The sequence below is a fragment of the Ischnura elegans genome, chromosome 6, assembly GCF_921293095.1.
Source record: "Ischnura elegans chromosome 6, ioIscEleg1.1, whole genome shotgun sequence".
NCBI classification, from domain to species: Eukaryota; Metazoa; Arthropoda; class Insecta; order Odonata; family Coenagrionidae; genus Ischnura; species Ischnura elegans.
Window position 1 is genome coordinate 52,386,699 of NC_060251.1, and position 24,489 is coordinate 52,411,187.

The following is a 24,489-nucleotide window of genomic DNA, read 5'->3' on the forward strand; positions in this document are numbered from 1 at the left end:
TTATACAGGGGCTAAGTAATGATAGGATACAAACCATTGTCCGAAGCCGCGGAGAGAAAATTCTTCTCTCAACTGCTATTGAAATTGCGCTGGAAGAGGAAAGTGCAATATTATCGCAGAAAGAAAGGGGAAGCAAAGGGTTAATCACAGGCCCGAAAATTAGGTGCGAAAACTGCAATAAGGTAGGCCACACCTTGTCCAAGTGCTATTTGAAGAAAAGCGTAGATGAACCAAGGGGTGTGAGGGCGTTGAACGAAATGCGATGTTTCAGTTGCAATCGCCCAGGCCACTTGAAGAGGGACTGCCCAATGCTCAAGAGTGACCCAGATAATCGCCCCAAGAGTCGAAACGAGGGACCTAGGGGGTGGAAGAAAAAATGGGAAAACGGGCAGGGTAAAAATGTTGCCTCAGTGAAGAGGGTGAACGCCCTTCAGGCCGACGCCGTTGACACGGTGTCGTTTTTCGTCAAGGAATGTGAGGGGGAATGCCTTGCCTTCCTTGTGGATTCGGGAGCAGATGTCAGCATAGTAAAGGCATCGTTATTGAGAAGAGGAACAGACTACTTCCCGAGGGAAAAGATGAAAGTTATGGGAGTGACGGGGGAGATAGTGAGCACTCTAGGTTCCGTGAGTCTCACCCTAATGACGGAGGACCGAGAGACTTCCCATAAATTTCAAATCGCAGATGACAATCTTACCCTTAAGCATGATGGGATCTTGGGGAAGGACTTTTTGTGCGAAATGCAGGCGAAAATTGATTATGAGAAAAGGATGATAACCATGCAGGACGTTATCGTCAAGTTTGACTCCCGACCAGATGAGAAAATTTGCCCGCCAGCAAGAAGAATGACCCACGTAACACTACCCGCTAGAAGTGAAGTAATAGTCAAGTGTCATTCAGAGAAAGACGGCGAGGGCATAGTAGAAAAGAGGGAGATTTGCCCAGGAGTACACATGGCGGCATCACTTACCGTCAGTGTAGCAAACGAGTGCATCACGAGCCTCGTAAATTCGAATGAGGAGGACCTGGAGATAGAGGTGCCATGCGTGAAATTGATGCCAATTAATAGTGATGAAACTAATTGTGAGAGTGATACCTTTAGTTCAAGGGTTGACAATGAGAAAATTAATCCTAGAGAGGTAAACGCACTCGAAGGATATCAAGCTGGCTCAGAATTGGAAAGGGAGCAACTCTTGATGGATTCCTTGAGGATTGGACATTTAAATAAGGAAGAAAAGAATGAGCTCATTAATATATTGGAAAAATACCAAGACGTATTTTACCTGCCAGGTGATACCCTTTCGTGCACCAACGCTATAGAGCATGCAATACCGACTCCTCTGATTGATCCCGCCAAACCAATCAACGTGAAGCCATACAGATTACCTGAGGCACATAAGGAGGAAGTTGACAAGCAAGTGAAGAAAATGCTTCAAGATGGAATTATCGTCCCGAGCAAAAGCGCGTGGAATTCGCCCATTTTAGTCGTCCCAAAGAAATTGGATGCCTCCGGAGAGAAAAAGTGGAGGATTGTCGTGGACTACAGAAAGCTGAATGACGTCTCGGTGGGGGATGCGTATCCGCTTCCGAACATTAATGAGATTCTTGACCAGCTGGGAAAGGCACGCTACTTTTCCACGCTAGATTTGGCAAGCGGATTCCATCAAATCCCCTTGAAAAGAGAAGACAGGGAGAAGACTGCCTTCAGCTGTCCTTACGGGCACTTCGAATTCGTTCGAACCCCGTTCGGTCTAAAAGGGGCGCCGCCGACATTCCAGCGCTTGATGAATACTGTTTTATCAGGACTACAGGGCATCAAATGTTTCATATATTTAGATGATATAGTGATTCATGGAAATTCGTTGCAGAATCACAACGAAAAGCTCAAGGAGATTTTAGATAGATTGAGAGAAAATAACCTGAAATTACACCCGGATAAGTGTGAGTTCCTGAGAAAAGAGGTGAATTATCTGGGGCATGTAATATCAGAAGATGGGGTAAAACCTGACCCAGAAAAGGTCAGGAAGGTAAAAGAATTCCCACTGCCTAAAACCACTAAGCAATTGAAGGGATTTCTTGGATTAGCGGGATATTACCGCAGATTTATCCCAGAATTCAGTAAGATAGCGAAGCCGCTACATGAGCTGCTCAAGAAAAATGTTACTTTTGAATGGGGCCGTAATCAACAGGCGAGTTTTGAAAAATTGAAATTTCTTCTGACCACGGAGCCGATCCTCAAATATCCAGATTTCTCAAAAGAATTCATCCTGACGACCGATGCAAGTAATGAAGCATTGGGTTGCGTATTGTCGCAAGGTGAAATTGGGAAGGATTTGCCTGTGGCTTATGCAAGCAGATCCCTCAATAAGGCAGAGAAGAACTATTCGACTATAGAGAAGGAGTTGTTGGCTATAATATGGGGGACAAAATATTTTCGACCTTACCTCTACGGTCGGAAATTTACGATTGTAACAGACCACAAGCCCCTCACTTGGATTTTTAACATCCGAGACCCTACGTCAAGATTGATGCGTTGGCGACTCAAGTTGGAAGAGTACGAGTACAAAGTGGTGTACAAGAAAGGAAAATTAAACTCCAACGCCGACGCCCTCAGCAGAGTGCACCAGATGTCGCTCCTCGATGAAAGGGAGGAGGAAGACAGCACGAGTGAAGATGACGTCACGGAGGATGAAGGGGAGAAGTCAAGGGAGGAATCTGAAGGACCTATGCAGTTGCCCGAGGGGGAAGAAGGAAGAAAAGAAGAGGACGGGATTTCGGAAGAGAGAAAGAAGAGAATATTGAAAGAATTCCATGATTCGCCGGTGGGAGGCCACCAAGGGATGAAGAGGACGTATGAGAGGATGAAATTATTCTTCTCATGGCCGGGAATGAAGGAAGATGTGGAAGAATACATCCGCAGGTGCGTGGCATGCCAGAAGAATAAACTCACGAGAAGGAAGACAAAAATGCCGATGCAAATAACTTCAACACCCGAGTTTGTCTTCGAGAAATGCAGTTTGGACATCGTGGGCCCGCTACCTGTAACGCAGCGCGGATTTAAATATCTTCTCACCTTCCAGGATGAACTCTCAAAGTTCACGTTGGCTATTCCGTTGGAAAGGCAGGACGCCACGTCAATTGCAAAAGCTTTTGTAGAAAAAATCGTCCTCGTGTATGGTACGCCATTAACCGTACTAACTGATCAGGGAGCAAATTTCCTTAGCGAAGTATTTAAAGAAACGTGCAAAATTTTGAAAATAAGAAAGATACAAACGACAGCTTTTCACCCGCAGAGCAATGGCGCTCTGGAAAGGAGCCACAGAACGCTTACCGAATACCTCCGTCACTACATCGCTAGTGATCAATCCAATTGGGATGAATGGGTCAAATTCGCGGTATTTGTCTTTAATACAACGCCGCATACATGTACGAAGCTCACCCCTCATGAAGTGATGTTCGGTAGGAAACCGAATATACCTGGATGCTTTCAGGTGGAGCCAAAGGACAGGTGTTACACATACGACGACTACCTGGCCGACCTCAAATTAAGGATGCAAACCTGCTATAAGAAGGCAAGAGAAGGTCTCTTGGAATCAAAAGTCAAATCAAAAGAGTATTACGATAGGACAAGTAAGGCAGAATTATTTCAAGAAGGGGACAAAGTACTCCTCTATGACGAATCTGTTAGAAGAGGGAGGTCGAGGAAGCTATCAACTCAATGGGTGGGACCTTATGAAATAATTAGCGTAAATGGAGTCAATGTGACTATTAAAATGAAAAGAAAACTCATGAAGGTTCATGCAAATAGGCTGAAATTATTCTATTAATCCATTGCAGGAATGAAAATGGAGGTAGCGCTAGGACTCCTGCTGCTGTTTACCAGCGCCAAGGAGATTGATTTTTCAATTGAGAAAATAGAGGACTCACCCGGGCTGTACTACGAACACAAAGGGGAGGCACAATTATATAGCTCTGAATGGAAAGTTGTTACATATGTGAATTTGTCAGATATAGATGTTAAGTACGAAAGTCTACTTAAGTACGCTAATTTTACGATAGGTTTTTGCCAAACTTATGTTAATAATACGTGGACTAATGTCACAGATTGCACCCAGATGTTGCATTATGTACCAATTAAGATTAAGGACATTAGTAATAAAAAACAATTACTTTATCAATTAGCACGTAATCAAGAAAGCCCTCTGAGAATGAAAAGAGGTGCTCTTAATTTTATAGGGGAATTAAGCAAGGTTTTGTTCGGAACGATGGACGAGGCAGATGCAAAATATTACACTGAAAAGATTAATAGATTGGAAACTGAACAGACTGGTATATTAAAACTAACCAGGGAACAAATGACCGTAGTGAAAGCCACATTAAGGACGGTAAACTCAACCATTAGGGAGGTACAAGAGAACGAAGACGCGCTGTTAAGAAACTTAAAACTTGTAGAGGATCACTTAGATCAAAAGGACGGAGAGTTAAAGGGCAAAATCCGTCTATTGTCAGTCACCTTAATTCTTGAAAAACACATGATGCAACTGAACCGCATCATTCATGAAATCGAACAGGATTACGATTTGATAGTCAGCGCTATAGTGAATGCTCAACAGGGCATATTGCAACCACACGTAATTACTCCGGTACAAATAATTGAGATGATGAAAAGGAGCAGGGATGAGATACCTAATGACTTATCCCTTCCATTCCCTATGAGTGTGGCATACAGTAGTGCCTTATTAAATGTTATTGAATTTGATGTGTTTATTAACCACAATGTTCTTGTGTATGTGATTAAGGTACCATTAACGGATCACATAAAATTTAATGTTTATCAAGTGTTTCCATTTCCTATAAGAACTGAATTGAATGCTTTTAAATTTTTATTTATTCAACCAGATAAACCATACATTTTTATGGATATTGCAAAAAGATATTATTCTAAGCTTATGGAGAGTGATTTATCTAAATGTAAGAAAATTAATATGTATTGGAGGGTATGTAAACAAGTGTATCCTATTCTGTCTACGCACTTGCATGAAGAATGCGAAGCCAAGATGCTTCAGCCAATTAGAAAAATTCCATCTGATTGTTCTGTAAGAGTAGCCATACTTAACCAAACACTTTGGACTCAATTGGACAATAATGAATGGTTATATGTGTCCGGGAGACCAGAATCAATTACCATTTTGTGTGAGAAACAAGACCCAGTGGACGTACTTATTAACGGAACTGGAAAGCTAAGGTTGTTTAAGAAGTGTAAAGGCTACGGACCGAAAGTTTTAATCCAATCACAGTTTGTGTTCAACTCTAACTATAGCAACAAGGATGTGATTCCGCCGTTGAGTTTGTCATATGACTGTTGTCTCGATGGGAACGTTGTAGAAACGGTGAATTCTATGAAAATTGATACTCACCTGAATCATATTGTGAATAATATAGAGGACTTAAAATACGCAAGTCATAAGGTGCAAGAGGTAGAGAACTTATTGTCTGAAGAAGAATGGAAGCAAAAACAGACCGAGAGAGTATATAATCTCTCATTTATGTCAATTATTGGATTAATTGTAATTGTATTAATTTTCTGTTGCTATTGCTGTAAATGTTGTAAGGTCTATTTCCCAAGGTTTCTTAGGTCTTGTGAAAACGGTGACTCATGCACTACTATTATATTCAGACCAAAAATTGTTAATAAGGTACACACTTCCAATGAGGTCATGGCAGATAAGGACCAATGTGAAGAGGGGGTTTGTTTAAATGAAATAATGTCTTCTCCAGGACCAGGCCGTCGCCCAGGGTCGAGAGGCGCTGTCTCTAAGCGTTAAGCTTAAGATGTCGAGAAAGCAACTAGGTATTTGTTGCTTTCTCTCGGTATGAGGGGAGGTGTAATGAATTGCAGCACGTGCATGCCTAGACAAAAACACTAAGGGCCACCCTCAGCTGTTCTGGGAAGAGTGACAGTTAAATGTATCACTCTCACTTCTTTAAAAGGGTTCGTCGCGACGGCCTACCACGTGCATGCCTGGACGGATCATTTGCCTGTCAAGACAGAAACTATTAAAAGGGTTCTAGATACCCTCATTACTTTTAAAGGGGTAATAGACGCATCCTGTTTTAAAAGGGGTCATAGATATTTTCACTGCTTTTAGAGGGGGATAGACGAGTGCAGCTTAAAGGGATTGTGGCAGCTGGAACCCTCAGGAACAACTTAAAAGGCCCATTTTGGGAGAAGCTCTCCCACTCTCCTTCCCCTGCCTCAGAAACGTATACTGATCTCCCCCCTCCCTTATCTAGGAATAAGAGTATATAAACCCTTGCATCCATGGACCTCGCGGGAAGAGACCTCGTTCGCTGCCGAAGGTTACGCTACTCCAGGGTCCTGGAGTCTGTAAGATTTTCTGAAATAAATGTCTCTTTCCCACTAGCATCACTCTGAATTTCAATTCTTAAGTACCAGCAACCCTCTCAGAGAGTTGATCTAGCCACTCGGATCAATCTCTCCGTTTCAGTCGTGTGTACCGAGTTGTCGGGACATGACACCGGATCCGGATGCTGGATCTCTTCATCTGAAATTCACATCACGAGCGAAACCTACTGGCTGAAGCCTCTTTCGATGTTATCTATCATAGCCAATTCGTTTTAGGCCGTTTCGTGAACTTTTAAAGATTGAAAATTTCTATCAAATTAGAAGAAACATAGGCTGAAATGGGTTTGGCGACTGACAACTGAGGTATTTTTTTCTTCGGAGGGAAGAGTCAAGAAGGAGAAAAAAGAATGGGATTAAATCCCGTATAGTGAATGCCATCTATTTATACAAACCGCGTGTATTGTGAAAGGCTTATAAAATGCTTCAATGCGAAGGCTGGTACCAATAGGTTCGAGGATATCCCGCCTGAGGATATAAACTTAAGAATTGTGAACCTTACACATTCTGGATAGTTTTTCTCTCTAGGCCACCTTGCCACCGGAAGGATTTCAATTGCGGCTCGTTTTAAACCTTCTCCCATTTATGAATGCAGAAATCTTTGATCGGTGCCCCAATGCTAAACCCACTAGGCCACCATATTCACCCATGTAAGCTTTGTTCACGCTTTCGAAACGCAATATTTTCATTATGATTAAAAACTTTTGGGCTATGTCGCCGCGTCAATTCTTGGGTGGCCCCAACGTTTCCCGACCGATGCTGGTCGCTTTTTCAAGGAATTGTTCCAATCCCTTGAAAAAGCGAGCAAAATGACGAGCACCCGCGAAAGTTTTAACGAAGAATCGCAATATTTTCGTTACTTAAAAAGCGATCACCTCTCCCCACTCCCGATATCGTTTAGATGATGGAAAAATGTTCAAATGCTGTGAGATCATTAGGCTGATCTCACAGAATTTGAAGCGGCCAGTTTACAATAACGATAAATATAGTGCGAAGATAAGATTTGACTATTTCCCGCCGAACAGAGCATTTAAAATTTTCTCGGGATTACGCGCGGGTGAGATTTTCTAATATCGCCGACGTTTCGGGTACCGACTCGTTACCCATTCATTACTCGTTACTCGTTCATTAGCAGCCGTAAGAATGGGTAATGAGTCGGTACCCGAAACGTGGGCGCTATTTGAAAATCTCACCCGCGCGCAATCCCGAGAAAAGTTTAAATATTATGCGCAAATTTTTGCGTTGCGTGTGTGGTGTTTTGTTTGTGCTAGCAGAAACTTAAACACCAAATTAAAAACATCAATACATTGAAAATCAGATCAGAAAAATATCTTTTTCACGGTTTTTATAATTAGTCCTTTTTTTCATACTCTTAAATAATTTTATTTTTTTTTGCAAGTAACAATTTTTAGCGTTTTCATTTTTTTCATTTGGTTGAAAATTTTCAACGTTTACACCAATAAAAATTAAGCATTTACAATTCTTTACAGTGGTTGAGAGGAGTACAAGTTATGGAGTATATTCCGAAATTAATTTTGAGATGATTTGGGCAAAAGCATTAATACTCATCCTGGATGGCATGCAACACGTCATCATTTGAAAAATTAATACTGCCAAATGCATCGCCCTTGTCAAAATCATGCAATGAACCAAGATGACAGAAAAGAAAATTTTCTATTTAATGAGACTAAAATGAAATTTCTTTCAAAATTATTTTTTTACATTTATGGAGGAAAAACTGAGATATTTCTGTTATTAGCGTATTTTTTTCGTTGCAAGTAGCAATTTTTATCATTTTGATTTTTTAATTTAATTTTCTTTTGATTGAAAAATTCAACGTTCTTATTCGATTTCCTTTTTAAGGACTTCAACCTCCTCCGCTGGCAATGGTGTCCGACAATGGGCTAACTGCGTGAGTTAAGGAATCACGCTACAGACGGGATTTGTGCAACCAATAACGGCCGACAGTGGGCACACGGCGGGCGCCAGCCTCCCTCGCATCATTGGCGGACACTCGCGGGATAACCCGGCCGACCTTAGAGCAGTTAAATCGTTCTGAGTAAACCAAGCTTAAGTCCGCATGCTCAGACAGGGCTGAGAGGGAGGGAGGGCACTTATACGGCTTTGATGAAATGAAGCAGATCCGCGATTAATTCGCCTTCAGACCCCCCGCCACGAGGGAAAACACTGGTTCTTACCCTGATGGGCTGGTCGGAGGCCGTCATTAGCAGAGCGGCGTGATTTCAAACAGCTCCAACCACGAAAGGCCGGTATGCAGACTTGACCTCGGCATTTATTATATTTTTCTTGGGGGTCCAACTAAATTCTTGTGTTTCGAGGCCAAATAGTGTCTAGCAGGGCACACAATTTTCGCAAAAATACAGAACACCGCTGATATTTTCGAAATAGTAAATGAGAGTTGTAAAGCACCAGCAAAAAATAACCATTTACAATGCATTAAGTGGTGGAAAGGAATAAAAGGTATGGAATGCATTCGGAAATACTTTTTGAGATAATTTGGGCCCTAGTATTATAAATCATCCTGGACAGCACGGCCTAACACGAAAATTATGTACTGCCAAATGTATCGCCTTTATCAAAAAACATGCAATAAACCAAGATGACAAAAAATTAAATTTTCTACTTACTGATACTAAACTGAGGTTTCTACCACAATTCATTTTTACATTTATGGAGGAAATACCGAGGAATTTCTGCTATAAGTGTATTTTTTTTCAAAGTGAACCCTTCGTAAGAAACGAGTTAACTACATTATTTTGAGCTGAAACTTAGCTCATTTTTAGACAACTGGCAACATTAAGAGCGGAAAAACTGATTACCGATCCCTCGCTTACATATTTACTCGGAGGCATAAGCCCACAAAAATGAAAATTTATACCATGCCAATCGCTATATTAGCGATACTAAACGATAGGAACACGCTTTATATGATGGTATGGATACTTATACTTACTTAGAAAACGATGATTAACTTTAGCCGGGCCAAAGTTCCGTATTGCACCCACGGATTTGTACTTCAGAAAGTTATCATTGAAAATACGCTCGCAAAGGAAGAAAAGTAACGGGAAAACTTAAGAGACGTCTCAAAGAGGAGGGAAGATGGAAATTAGTCACTCATATGTGGTGCCGATGTCAGCCACGGAGCCATTAACTTACTTTGGGGGAGGTATGCGGATTGCCTTCAGTGACATTTTGGTCTGAGGACGACCACATCGGAAAACCATACACAGTGAAACTTGGTTATAACGTCATCAAAGGGACCAGAAGATTTTTAACGTTATATCCGAGTGACGTAATAAAAAAAGCAGCCTTAAGTCTGAGTGACACCACAACTTGACATTGCACAAACAAAACACAACTAACGACGTATAAAACAACTGTCAACATACTCGATGCTCACACGGAGGTAGGTAGTGTTGTGACTGATGATCTACCGTAGCTAACGAAACAAACAATACAATACAGTGTGCCTGTGTCAGTGATCTTGTAGAATGTAGGGGTGGGAAGGGATAAGACCTAGGTATGCGGGACAGCCCCCGCTCCCTCCAGACACCAATTAAACAAAAGAGTTGCACCCCGTCACCAGCTCAACGTCCAGTTTGTGACCTGCTTTTGCTTTTGATGTTTCTACACATGGTTTCTATGAACTTTGGGACATAATACAAGCACACTACCACTTTTGCAACCTAAGAACCGCAAAAGTTTTGACGCTATACCCGAGCATCGCAATATTTGTTGACGATATAAACGGGTTTTCGTACAACATAAAATGTTCAATTTTGGCTGGTCTGTATAAAATGTGACGTTAAACCCGAGTTGACGTTACAGCCGATGCCGTTATAACCAAAATTCCACTGTTTTTCATTAAGTCAACTGTATATTTCGCATGCATAATGCTGAAAGTTAAATTCATCGTTCGTTATTGGCAAACATTATGACATATTACCATATCGATAAATGTCCGATGATAAGGCCCCTGGGCTGGTGGTCCCCTCAGCAAATGGTCGTGGTTATTCGACACAAGGGAAAACGATACTATTTCCGGCGTAATATGGTGGAAATCTTTGATACGTACTTAAAATAATGAAAGCACTTGTCTGTTTCCACAGTTCTTTATTTCCACCGAACAAGGTTTCGGCACATAATGCCATTTTCAAGGAAGCACACCTTGAAAATGGCATTATGTGCCAAAACGTGGGTCAGTGGTGTTCTCCTTGACGAAGGGGGAAAAGTCAAATAATGGAAACAATTCTTGCTGACGACTCGAAAATAAACGAAAAATTCTCTTAATGAAAACAGTGGCTTTCGGTCGTACGGCGTCGTTGCACCAGATTTTTAGTTCTGAATACAAATCAATAGTGTTTGCAATTTGTGTTTAATTTTATTTGTGATGTCATGGTACGTGTCGTCGATCCCGATTTCATTCGTGAGTAATTACCCAGGATAAATGTGTCAAAAATTTGTGTAAATTTGATTTGTTAAGTGATGGAACGTGACGTCGCTCCCGATTTTCCTTCGTAAGTAATACCTTAGCGAAAGTAACAACTTTGCTTTCCACAACTTAACCTTTAATCGTCGACTAGTTTCAAGACACTGTATCATTTTCAACAACAGGTAAACCCTGTATTCAAAACTGTATTGAAACTAGTAGACGATTAATGGCTACGTTGTAGAGAGCAAAGTTGTTACTTTTACTTACTTAAAATGAAATTCTACATGATTAAAGCCTCAACCATTCAGTGCATCGTTAGTAATAATTCAAGAAAATTGTGTTTATAATTTGGGTTTATTTGATTTGTGAAGTGAATGTGAACATTATAGATAGTTAAAGTTAGAAATAAAGAAGTGTGGAAATAGAAAAGTGCTTTTATTAAGTTAAATGTTAAACAAGAGAAAAAATGTCGGATGCGGGGAGTGAGGGGGGGCTAAACCACGGCTAAACCCGCCTCCCCTGGCAACGTGCTTGCCCCACGTCCGACGATCCAGTATTCATACTCGTGGTCCAACGGCCACGACGAAAGTGTCTGAACTTCTCAATAACCGCAAATAAAGATAAGAGAAAGAAATGACGAAAAGGACTCACCGACCATGATGTTCTCGCGCACTATCTGCACGTGATTGTCCCGGTCAGGTCTCGTGTGCTCGTGCCAGAACCCGACCACGTGACCCAGCTCGTGGACAACGATACCAAACTTGTCACAGTTCTTCCCTATCGATATGGCCTGTCCACCGTTTCCTCTCTTCCCGACGAATGAGCAACACCTGAAAACAAATTTTGAAACAATTAGGAACTTAATGAAATCCATAGCAAAATTATGACATGGAAACAATTAAAATAATAAATTAACATTAAATGGCGGAGTTTTTCCCCAGATTGGCTTTAAACTTGAAATTTAATTGAGAATCTACTTAGTTGTCTAATTTCTCTTCAACCAACCGGGCCAAATCACAAGCAGCAATCAATATCCCTACAACATCCAGACAACGTTGTCGGCGTTTACGTACGACACCCGTGCAATATCCATTTAAGTTTTAATAAATGTTATCTCTACACCTCGGAGGTAGAGCACAATATGTCCGTTTCCTAATTTTTCAGGAGATCAGTTTAAGGATTTTTTAAACATTTAACCAGTAATTACTACATTATTGGAAAAAAAGTTAACAACATTTTTATTTCACAATGTTATTGGTATATTAAAATAACCTTTTAGTAATTACTGGTTAAATGTTTAAAAATCTTAAAACTGCTCTCTTGAAAAATTAGGAAAATGGACATAGAGTCATTTACCTCCGAGCTACAGATATATAACCCGAAGATTCAACCATGATGAACAGCAATTTTTTCATATTTAAAAAAATTGCAATTTTCCACGATTATAAAATTTATAATGACCTATGCATCAATGTTACTACAATTTTTTTTTAGGGCGGACTGACTGGTATTTTAAATTTTCCACACACCGTTGGTACTTTAAAGATGGTGCAGTTACATTAAGACCTTTGTATGATAAATTTTATAACCGCGGAATATTCCTAGTGTTTATTTCAAAACAATAAAAAATAGACAGAAGCCAGAACCAGGCAATATTTGAGAATATTAGTTAACAATTATTCCCTTGCATCTTCAGGTGATACCTCAGCTATAGTGAGTAGTAATAAAATTCGGAACGAATTAAATAAAAGAGTATTTTTTATGAACCAATAATATTATTTTACAATTAGGTTTTGGGATTCAGTGAGGCGGTGGCAGTATCAAACCTTTTGCTATTGAATGAGATAAAATTATGCAATTTATGGATAGAATAAAAATAAGAGAAGCTTTTTTACACGGATAAAAGTAAGTGATAGTTTTTTATAACCAAAACAGAACAATTTATGAAGCACGAATATGAGAGAGTAGTGTGCAGCAATGTACAATAGCGGCAGGGCACAAAAATATCGGTCGATGTTTTCTCGGGAAGACTGCTGGGTTAATATTTCAGAGGAGAACTTTTCGGTGATTGCTGCACCATCGTAATCTTGAAATTAATGGTTAATTACGATGGCGGAGCTAGCTATCTGAGTAATCTATCTATAACTACGGCTATTACTGAAAAATTTATGTCATCAATATCAATATTACTTTCAAGCCGTCATTGAGCATGTAATTTAGGCTGAATTCGCTGGCAATTTCAGTAAAGGCCAAAGTAAGCGGCAATCCATGTCGTAGATAGAACATTTTTGAGAGTAATTCTTAACAATACTTCACAACTCGATTCAACACGTTCACCCCCACGGTGTTTTAGTGTATATTTCCTGCGATGCCATCGGTATTTATTTCATCATTTAAATATTATTATTGATTCGTGTGACGCAGAAATATCACAACAAATTAATCTAATACAAACTTTACTCCATTTTGAAGTAATTCGGCCACCTGAGGTCTCGATCCATTCTAAAAAATTCTGTACCGGTCACCCTGGGCGTCAGAAATGGAATATACACACAAAGGATGACTTTCGCCAATAAAGAATATTAAGCTTTGCCGGGATTCGAACTCTGATCTCTCGACTGTCTAATACATGTGCTATGCATTTACACTACCAAGCCATCTTCTCAGGGCGAGTTTCAGGATGGATTTCAAGCGAACAAGGTGTTGACGTCACAACTCACACATGGGACGGAGGCCGCGCCTACTAAGTAAGCCACTGTTGAAGAAATAAATCATATTTTTTCGATATGGTTAGCACGCCTGACCAACAAACGGGATACCCGGGTTCGAATCCCGACTAACCCAAATATTTTTTTCAAGGCGAAGTTTATCCTCGGTGTGTATAACTTCGCACCCGTGAGCGTAACTGCGTACAAAGTCACTGGTTACATGCAGTGACGTGGGAATCAGTCACTCTTTGGCCGGGCGCTATGATCGCGTGGAGGGAATTTTGATTACCAGTCACTATGACCGGTGCGGCGGTCAGCGCGTTAAAAAAGAGACGAGGAAAACAGTGCCGAGGAGGGAAATCCGGGTTCGGAGGGCTGAAAGACCCGAAAATCCGAGGGTTCAGCTTACCACCATCCCTGGTTTCTCTCTGAGGTGGAGAAAAAAGAAGAAAAAAAGAACTCAATGCACCCTTCTCCCCCAACTAGTGAGAACGAAAGTTCCTTGTTATGTTGATATTTTATAGTTTATTGTACCGTGGTGTACGTGGCGGGTTTCCCGACGCCTTCAGGTGAATACCGGGCCGATACCACTCCCTTATCAGTGTGCAACCCCAGAAATGCCGAAGATGAGACAGCCTAAACAGCTCCGCGAATATACATTTTTGTTATTATGATTCTGCTCTTTCCGGCGTATGATACTGGTGAAATGTTCTCGGAGTTTTCGCCGTGTGAGTTTCTTGAAGGCCGATGTTTCGTTAACTGCCTCTGCTATCGTCTTCAGGGCATAATAATCCGAAAACGGTGCCTTCTTATATAGCGGTCAGTTTCGCTGTTCCTTCTCCTTCCTTCTAATTGGATCCTGAAGAAGTTACTTCCGATTGGATCGCGCGTCAAGCAACTCACATGTGGAAAAAGCCGAGAAGATTTCACCATTAATTTTTGCTATTATTTATTTTTTCAAGTGTCTATTTTATTAAGTTTGTAGCGCGTCAGTCTGTCTGCATTTTGCGCAGTCACACTTTGGGGGTCTATCTCAGTCGTACCAAGGGCTACAGGGATTGGATTTGGTACATTCAGAATCTCTCCTCTCGCATTATTGACTTATCCCAAGCGATGCAGCTCGACATTGCGTGAAGTTGCAGGCAAAATGGGCAATTGCCCATAATTCTTGCGATTGGGCCATGATTCTCGTGATTGGGCCATGAAAAGCAACAAGGTAACAATCGGTAGCCCGGCAATGTCAACCTCGGCGCAGAGCACTTGGTTGGGCTCTGCTAGTCATATTTTTTTATGTAAATGCCATGCGCGCAATAAACTTTGTTGAACTGAACTCACCCGCACGGCCTTTCCGTGAAGACGATGTAGTTGGGGTGATCCGCTCCCCTCTCCACGAACTTGACGCACGTGTGGTTCTCCCAGTGTCGCATCGCCTGCTTGAACAGCGCCTTGTGGGCACCGCTGAAATTGGCGTCTATCTCGTACGGGATCACGCCAAAGTCCCACACCCGCTCCTTCCGGGCGGTCGCGGCCCTCGACACCCTCCTGCGCCCCGCCCTGCGGTGCCTGGCTCCCTCGGAGCTCTTCCGCGGCCGCACCCACCGCACCCCGCCGCTTCCCTGCACCCCGCCCTCGTCCACCACCTCCTCCCACTCATCGTCGTCCTCTTCCGCGGCGACTCCATCCACGACCGCCGAGGGGCGACCCTCCGTGCGCCGCCAGTGAGCCTCCTTGGCCAGGTGGAGTTCCTCCTCCGTGAAGATCCTCCCCTCATGGCGAGCCCTGGTCCTGAAAAGAGCGAACGAACCGATTACGGCCACATATCCTAGGAAAAATACATTTCACTATGCTTCATCTGCGTATATCTTTGTAGGGAGGGAAAGGACAGATCAATGCAAGGTTAGATTAAGTAATTTTACATGGGCGCACTCCATAAAAATTCATCTGATAATACTTTGCAAGTTCCACTGAGTATATTCCAACAGCGACAGCGGGTTCATCAGTCTGTAAACCGCGTCGGTATTTTTTTTAATATTTCCCATAGCACCGATACAACACACATTGGCCTTTAACATCGGGATCTGCTCAACTGCTATAAAGTTACACGTGCAGGAACAACCATTCCGTGGATAGGAACAACGTACTCAGGCAAAACTCGAACCCGTGACCTCTTCTTTGGCAGGCGAGATCTTTAGCCCACCGCCACCGAGGCCGGCAAAAATACTGTGCTGAACAAAAATCTGTGAAATATACAAAATACTATCAAATTGAATACGAAAATTTTCCACCAAGTGACGTCCGAAGGAGTTCCTTACAGTCCAAGATATTTAATATTAACATTAAAATGTTTAGTAGCTATAAATACATAGGAAGCATTATACGATGGCCCCTAGCGTCGGGTGGTAAAAGGCTTACACGCTAAAAATTTTCTTCATTGCGGAGGTGGCCCCGCCCCCCTTGAGATACATGAAAGTACCATGAAACTCATGCTAGTAATTAATCGCGATCCGTTATCGCAAATACAATGTGAACGGTACTTATATTATGGCAATAATATACACGTATTTCGTTCATGAAACCAGCACAAAATTCGATTAATTCCGCAAACGGATATGTCCCGCATTACAATTCAACGCTGAAACATTCAATAATACTGTCAAAAGTAGACAACATGATTTCAATTACAGCACACTTAAACAACTATGAACCTACTGACGAATTTCTTATCAAAGTACGATTTAAGATAAACTTCGTCTATTCCACATATAGATAGGTGTGTATACAACTTTTGGCTCACAGAGCACGAGCAAATACTTTATCATCTATAATATTTCGCTTAACGCGTATTTACCAAACAAAGTCAAAGAAAACCTTCTCCCACAAGAATGACGTTATGCAAGCGAAATGCCTCATTATTGGACTATATTGTTAATTTGATGAGCATTGGTAAGGATAATTTCTGAAGGTAAATCGAACAAAAAGCAGTAATTTAATTACAAGAATATTTTCGAAGTATATCAGCCCGAGAAATTCACCACCCAGTGACCCCATCCTTTCTCTATATTCTCCATCACTGCAGAAAGCTTCCTGCTTCCTAGGATTCCATCTTCAAAATTGGTCTTTAAAAATGAGATTACTATCGACCCATACACTGCAACTGAGAAGATTGTACGTCCATTTTTCTTTCAGCTCAGTCAGGCCCGTAATAGGATTACCCCCATCCGTTCGACTAAGAGGCCACTTGTTTATTTAAGGTAATATTGTGAGCATTGAGAAGCCCCTTAGAGACGAAAAGTCGCAACATACGAGAAGAAACTATTATTTTCATATTTTCTCAGGCCTCGACGGAATACATGTTTTGTTTTCCTTTCACATACTAGATGTATGAACTAGTAGCACAGACTATTCACATCCCTAATGTAGGGAATTTTGAGAAATAAATATAGTAAATATTAAGCCTTAAAGAAAATAGCGCAAAAATTCAAGAACGAGAAAAGTAACATCTCAACTCCAAGTACGACACACACGCCATTAGAAGTCTGAGTGTTGGCATTTAGATGACATCAGTACGTTTTCGAGTACCCGTCCCCGTGACATCGCATATTTTACCAAGGTTTAACCGACTCTACTGTTCATGGTTTCGACCTGGAGATGCCGTTAGGACAGTCAGCGAAACCTTTATCAATCAAGCCATTATACGCGGATTACACAAAATATACAGACGCCATGCAATAAAAATTCACACATCATGGGACCGAGAAACAATTAGGATAGTGAACATTATTTCCGCTAATCACATGAAAAAAATTAACAATAACATGGTTTACTAATATCAACTGGTATTATAACATGAAAAATAAATTTGAACATGAACGAATAAAAAAATTGAATTTTAACTCCTGAATGCGTAACGTGCGAGCTAGCTTGAGATTCCAGTGATGTCAATTAAGAAAATTTTCACATTTCAGTGCACCAAATATGTCAAGCCACGACATTTGACTAGCTCCACCATGGAGGGGAAAATAAGCCTTTGCACTATAAAAAGATAAACAACACATCAATGACGGCACTTGCTAATCCCTAACTCCCGAGTTAAAATTCGACCAACGATTTCTGGAAGAATGATGAAATCACAATGTCTATTATTACTTAATTAATATTATTAATATTAATAGTATTGATAAATTTTTATAAACCACAACTTCACAAAATTTTCTTGCCCACAGGAATTTAGATATTATACATCTTTTTCAAGTGTTTTAAAGATTGAATCTCCTGATGAATTGATATTAAAAAAATATTTATAGTATTTAATCATTTTTTAGCCAATAAACATAACATAATATTAAAAAAACAAAGCCTGTAGTTTTTAGACAGTATTTAGTGTCATCTCTTCATAGTGAGAATGTGCTGATACAGTGGTCGTTTTTTTGTCACATTGAAATAGGAACTGTGTGGAAGTTCACTATAGGGTATTTTCTAACGTCGTGGGTTCCCGTCACATGGTGTTAACAAAATATTATAAAATCACAACATCTTCAGTGCTGTCAGTTTCAGAATACTGCTTGCCTACATTCAGCCAATAATTCATCGCCAGAACAACCATTCCTTCTATTGAAGCTAATTAATTGAAAGTGATATATTTTTCAAAACGATGTATAGTAGAGTGCCTACAGCGCGATAAAAATTTAACCCTAGATGAACACAGTTTAGGAGCCGTGTAGAGTGATACATATACATAGAATCAGTTCTTCAACCCTCATGACGGTAGGATGCACCCCATAAGTCTTCAGATCAAAGACGCCGTCCCTGCTTTACGGCATGGGGTGCGATGCTCATAAAATATTCCCCGGAAGTTTAAGACAAGAGCGTACGCGCATACGTACAAACTGGAAGTGAACCGCATTCAGGGAGACATAGATCTAACTACAGCCGTCGGCTTTCCCACGAGACTTCCTTAATCTCCAGAAAGTGTCTGGTCGCGGAAAACGGAGAGATTTCGGAGGACATCCTGGTGTTCCATCCACAGGAAGTTGGAAACATGTGACTGGAGACTGAGGAAGAGGAGGTACTTCAATTACGTCGCTAATGTGTCGTAGTATCAAAATAAGAACCGACAGGAATCCAAGACGTTATAAATACACTGTAGAGAACTTCCATTTAGTTCCTATTTCAATTGAACAAGAAAACCACCAAAGTGTCAGAACACTACCAATATCTAGGCCTGACACTGAACACTGTGGCACCAGACTTTATTTTCTAAAACTTTAATGTACTTTTGATCGATTTAAAAAATTATTAAATACTATAAATATTCCAAAAAGTATTAATTCCTAAGGAATATCAATTCTTTAAACATGTGCCCCATCCACAAGAAGTTGGAAACGTGATTGGAGAATTGAGGGAGAGGAGGAGGTACTTCAATTACGTCGTTAATTTGTCGTAATATCAAAATAAGAAGCGAAGGGAATCCACGACGTTAGAAACACACTATAGTGAACTTCCACAGTGGAAGAATTCTTGTTGACGGCATGAAGAAACAATGAGAGTAACGTGTTAATGGACAATAATTCTGGTTGACTACACCAAAAAAAACCTGTACAACTGTGTTTGTGAAAAGTGTGTAAATTTGATATGTTGAATTAAAAGTGAACGTTAGAACAGTGTTCCTGTTTCAATGCAACAAGAAAACGACCACGATATCAGCTCACTCCCAATATGAACTCGCCCGAAACTGAACACTGTGGCACCAGACTTCATTTTCTAAAAATATAATGTACTATTGATTGATGTAAAAAATTAATGAAAACTATAAATATTCTAAAACATATCAATTCATAAGGAGTATCAATCTTCACAACGCTTGAAAAAGATGCACGATCATTGAAATACCTGGTACAAGAAAATTGTATAAAGTTGTGGTACATTCTAGTTTCTACCATTCATGATAAAATGGTTACACCGCGTCTAACCCAAAGAAACTTTTTTTCAGCAGGGGATTCCAGTCAATTGAAAAACATCAAGACCTGTACAGCATAGTACACTCTGCCCAAATCAAGCAGTTTCCCCTTTCATCCAAAACATTCAGTGAATACAGGAAAAGTCTGGGCACATATAACGACCTATCTGTACAGCTGGCTCCTCCGAATTCATTTCAACGCTAGTCAACTGATGCAAACTCCTCTTCGAATTCCTGTGCATAGTCATTAATTATAGATTTCCACTACGATATGCGTCGCTAAATAAAAAGTGCACTAGATAAAAATTCTCTGCGAAGACACTCAAGTTTCCTTCCACTTGCGTCAAAGGTTTGCGAAGATTTGCATCTAAAGGCATTCTTTGAAAGAGTGATGATGATTTCCGTAATTTTCTGTAATTTCCGTATACTTCCGACAACGTATACCCTGGCGTCGTGGAGGGGGCTTGACCGTGCGGGTCTTCAGTGGGGACTATTCACGCAAATATTTCAATTGAGATTATTTAAATAATTCATTGCAATGTTTCCACTGAATCCATTTGAGAACGACGCCTTTCGATGCCACAACAACAGTCTCAAGCGGCTGTAAAATTCTGTAACAGAAAACGCGTCGTGCTAAAATAACTTCAGGGGAAATATTGAAATGTTCCATGATAATAACTTCAACCATATCAGGCCACTTATCATGCAAGATTTCAATTGAGGATTCTACAGTCGGCCACATGAGTGAGATGTCACCCACCGCGAACCTAAATTGGTGGTAATTTGACTCCTCCTCAATGGATGACGATTATGATAGGAAAACAATTTTTTTTTTCAAATAACTCACGCGAAAGTTAGTCTTACTAGATGTTACGGCAATGAAATGGTTGAAAATGGACGTGAGTGACTGAGTGTTGCCCCAGAAGGGGATGGACCGCGTTTGGGGTGCCCGGGCAAGGGGTTGTATTGTTGGGGGTGCCTCGGAAGGGGAAGGGAGAGGAGAGAGTGGTATGACAGGGACGACTGCGCAGGCAGCAGTCACAAGAGAGCGAGGGTCGGTGGAAGGTGCCTACTCCACACCATACTAACAATTCCAAAACAGCTGTAACTACGACATTAAAAAAACTAAATACAGTCCATTTTAAATCTACAACGTTTCATTTATGTTGGCATGCCGAAGGTGCAACACTAGAAAATAATTAAAAAGATTTAAAAATATTAGTCTTGGGCCGCGCATTCGCGAATCTACGGTCATAATTCTGTCTCAGTTGGAGAATCTAGAAAACTAGGAAGAGGAAGCTCTAGTCCATTCCTTAGAAGCTTGATTAATGCTACAACTTCGCTCGCTTTTTAATCAGTTTTGAAAATTATCCAAAGCTTGGCGATAAACGAAGAGTTGCGTAAACGCAACATTATGAAAATCATATATTATGATGAAAATAATTTTTTTCTAAAAATTCATCTTAAGTAGGCGAAAATAAACCGGGAAATACGAAAAAAACCGATGTTAATATCCCTAAATACAGTCTGAGGAATAATGGGTTAAAATATTAGGAGTTGTCATACGTGCCTCACTTTCGTATAATAATTTCATCTCTATCTCACCTAAAATCTTACGCACTTCATTTGTCCGCTCTCGTCTTGAATACTGTTTACATCACGATAAATCACAGCGAAGGCGCGAACACTTTAACTGTTCCATTGAGTCCTTTTCTCACCTCAACCCGTCAGATAACAATTTACCAGAAAATGACTTGTCGCATATGTACTTCTGACGTCTGTAGTGTTGTTTACGTGCAAAAGAAGCTTAAAAACTAATTGAATAACAATTTGATAAAGACATAAACATACGTAGATTACAAAGATTATTTATTATTATTTCCATAGCTATTTTTCATTATACATCTAGAATTCTTTTCCTTTTATTAGTCAATTATTAACAATTTTAATTATAATTTATTTTTAAAAATTTTGTTAATTTTATTATTTTTTGTATTTTCAACAATCGATTCGCATTAGCAAATCTAATGATTATTATTTTTTTCTTTTTTGGCATTGAAATTAAGAAAATAAACATAATTAAAGACCTAATATGGTCCTTTTATGCGAACGACTAATTCTCTAGAGAGAATTCAGTGAAATTTCATGAGGCATATCGTCATTAAATATATGCCGTCATATTTTTACTTACGACAAAGACCTTTTATCTGCATTCAGTATGCCTACTCTTGTAGAGAGGAGAAGTGTATATGACCTTGTCCTATTGTATAATTTATTAAATAGTCATTCGAACTCACCTGAGATTTTAATTTTATAGTTAACTTTCATGTACTTCATGCAATTCGATCAGGATTTACGTTTCAGGTAAGTCATCACTGCACTAATTATGCATTTAATAACCCTAATTCAAGAATACGGAAGGTGCCTAATGGAATTTAAGACATCGTTTTCTCTCTTAAAATGACAATATATAAGAAAATTATTCATAAAAACATCGTGCAATTATCTTCATGATAAGTCTGCGTTATTAATACTTTTGTACTATTCTCATTTCTCATTTGCATTCGTTCAATTGCACTGGTTTTTATTCCTTAAATAAATTATAATTTAATCTAATTTTAAATTCCTTAAAATTAAGCTGTAATGTATTATTTCGAAAAAAAATGGGTTTAGAGCCCGTAAATAAAGACTCTCCATCTATCCATCAGCCATCCATGAAGGCCAAAGCTGACAAAAAGCTGTAGCGCCAAGGAAGATCTATCCATCAGCGTCGCGTGTGGCGACTTTTGTAAACCCATTTAAATGCACGGTGGGTGACAGCTCATTTGGCGGACGACTGGTGTATCCTCTCTGTGTAATACATATTCGTGGACGAACATATAATAGCGCGGAATCGCACGCTGTTTTCACACAAGATAGAGGACTGATAGCTGCTATTGCTTCTCGAGCTTTACCGCTTATACCGCCGAGGTCATGAGGCCCCCCCTTAAAAGGTTTTGCGTGGAGGTGTGCGTGAGAGGGGGACGAGAAGGGGGTTGAATGGGAGATGGCTGCGTAGCGGGGGATTAAATGGATCTCGCCGAGATGGCTACGAGATTAAGGGAATTCGAACGGCAGGGATTATGGAAAACGAGCGAGCCACTATACGGCGAGGGCAATTTCAAAGCGGGGCACAGCGCGCCAGCGTAGCGATCGCAATGGAACGTTTTGAGGCGTCGTAGAAGGGGCATAAGGTTGAGTGTAGGCAAGGGGACCGCATAGAGGAGGCCCAATCCCACCCCATAGAAGGTTGATTTCTGTTGCCACTTCGGTCGCATTTTAATCGGCTTACAAAAATGTCCGCGGCGCAGAGATGAGTGCTATGCTATCCACCTTTATCCAATTTTTCGCTGTGTAATGTTTGTAATTGGGAAGAATGGCATTTAAAAGTTATGGATTTGATAGATCACATCGTCATGTACATGAATTTTGGCTAACACCGAATTAAACCTTATTTCCCCGGGAAACTCGGGTCTCAACGGAGAGTGATAACAGATTTAAAGAGTCCGACTTTAGGATTCTCTTTCGTAATATCTTTAAGTGTAAGGATGAGTCGAATCCAAATGTCGATTATCGAGTCCGCCGATTCGCGGGTACGGAATGGGATAGAGTATCGATTCCAGGAAGATAAATATAGTGAAAATAGACTATAAGCTTGGGGCATAAAGGCCACCACACACCTCTGCCATTGAAAGCTGTTATGTTATTAAGTTAAATATTTATCTCTGAAACAGTTTAAGTTCTTACTCAGGGTTCCCTATCCAACTAAATTATAAAACTCACGGTTCTTCCAGGTTTTCACGGTCTAAATGTCTTCAAATTTTTAAAGCCATTTTAGTCAGAAATATTGATCACGTAACAATCACCGGTCGCACGTCAACTAAAAATTTAACAAACGCGACAGACGCCTTGAATGCAAACGCCGCAATGAATGTGCTATCTCTTATGACGTCACCAACTAGGGTAGGGTGGCAGGGAAGTGAAGAAGGGTCTGATTTTTCGCCAGGGTTAATGAACAGTTTAGTTACCGGTCTTCCAATCACAGGTTTAAGGTCAATGTGTCGCCATGGCACACGGACCAATAATCGCGCTCCGAATTTACGTGTGCAGATAAATGAGTAGACAGTGTCCGCGAGTGACAGACCTTGAAACATGATCGACAAATAGATTTTTCTTTTGATCTGTCAGTCGTAATTTTACAATCAAGTTTGATAGATTTTTTAGGTTTTATGACGAAAGTTACGGCTTTTTCACGGTATTAAGGCTTTCACGGTTGAGTGGGGGCTCTGTTATTATTTAATTAGACCTGTTGATTTATTAACATACTTAATACTAGTTCGCCATTTTAAATAAACATACCATTTGGACCACTTACTTTTATTTGTTATTTAATTCCTTTCAATTATTAAATTTTAATGACAGCAATTCTACTGACAAATCAATATCCCACCTGTTAGTACGAATATGAATCGATGGAATCGGAATCGAGAATCAAATTGAAAGAATCGGAATAAAAATCGGAATCCAAAAAAAGTGGAATCGGCTCATGCCTAGCTGAGTGCGTTAGGAACACGGCAAAGTATTTCCGCAAGCTCACAATCAGACTACGCGATCGGCGGCTGAGTTTCCGTTGAAAAAAACACCGCACCGCGGGAATTGAATTCACCCACGTTCTAAAATAAAATCACGCATCGCGCAGAATTTTTGAAAACTATAAAGAATACTTTTTCGTCTCGGTTAAAGCTTTCGTGGGTCGTTACACAACTGTGGATGTTGTTTTTTGTTTGTACCCCGCGTACTAATTCATTATACTTCCCGAAGTAGTTGAAGGAATTGAAAATTTGCTTTTTCCACATGATGTATTACTATTTCCGACCACAGTTTTGTTACAGTAAATGATTAAGGTTGG

At 40.3% G+C, this 24,489-nt stretch overlaps 1 protein-coding gene across 1 annotated transcript in view; it reads right to left on the bottom strand.

Moving 5' to 3' along the window:
- Positions 1 to 24,489, bottom strand: part of LOC124161369 (bone morphogenetic protein 1) — a 339,468-nt gene that overhangs the window by 61,366 nt on the left and 253,613 nt on the right. Inside the window, exons 3-4 of the mRNA XM_046537683.1 lie at positions 14,921 to 15,370; positions 11,529 to 11,707 (exon numbers count right to left, since the gene is read on the bottom strand). Coding sequence (XP_046393639.1) covers positions 11,529 to 11,707; positions 14,921 to 15,370 — 629 coding nt within the window. The remainder of the gene's footprint in view (positions 1 to 11,528; positions 11,708 to 14,920; positions 15,371 to 24,489) is intronic.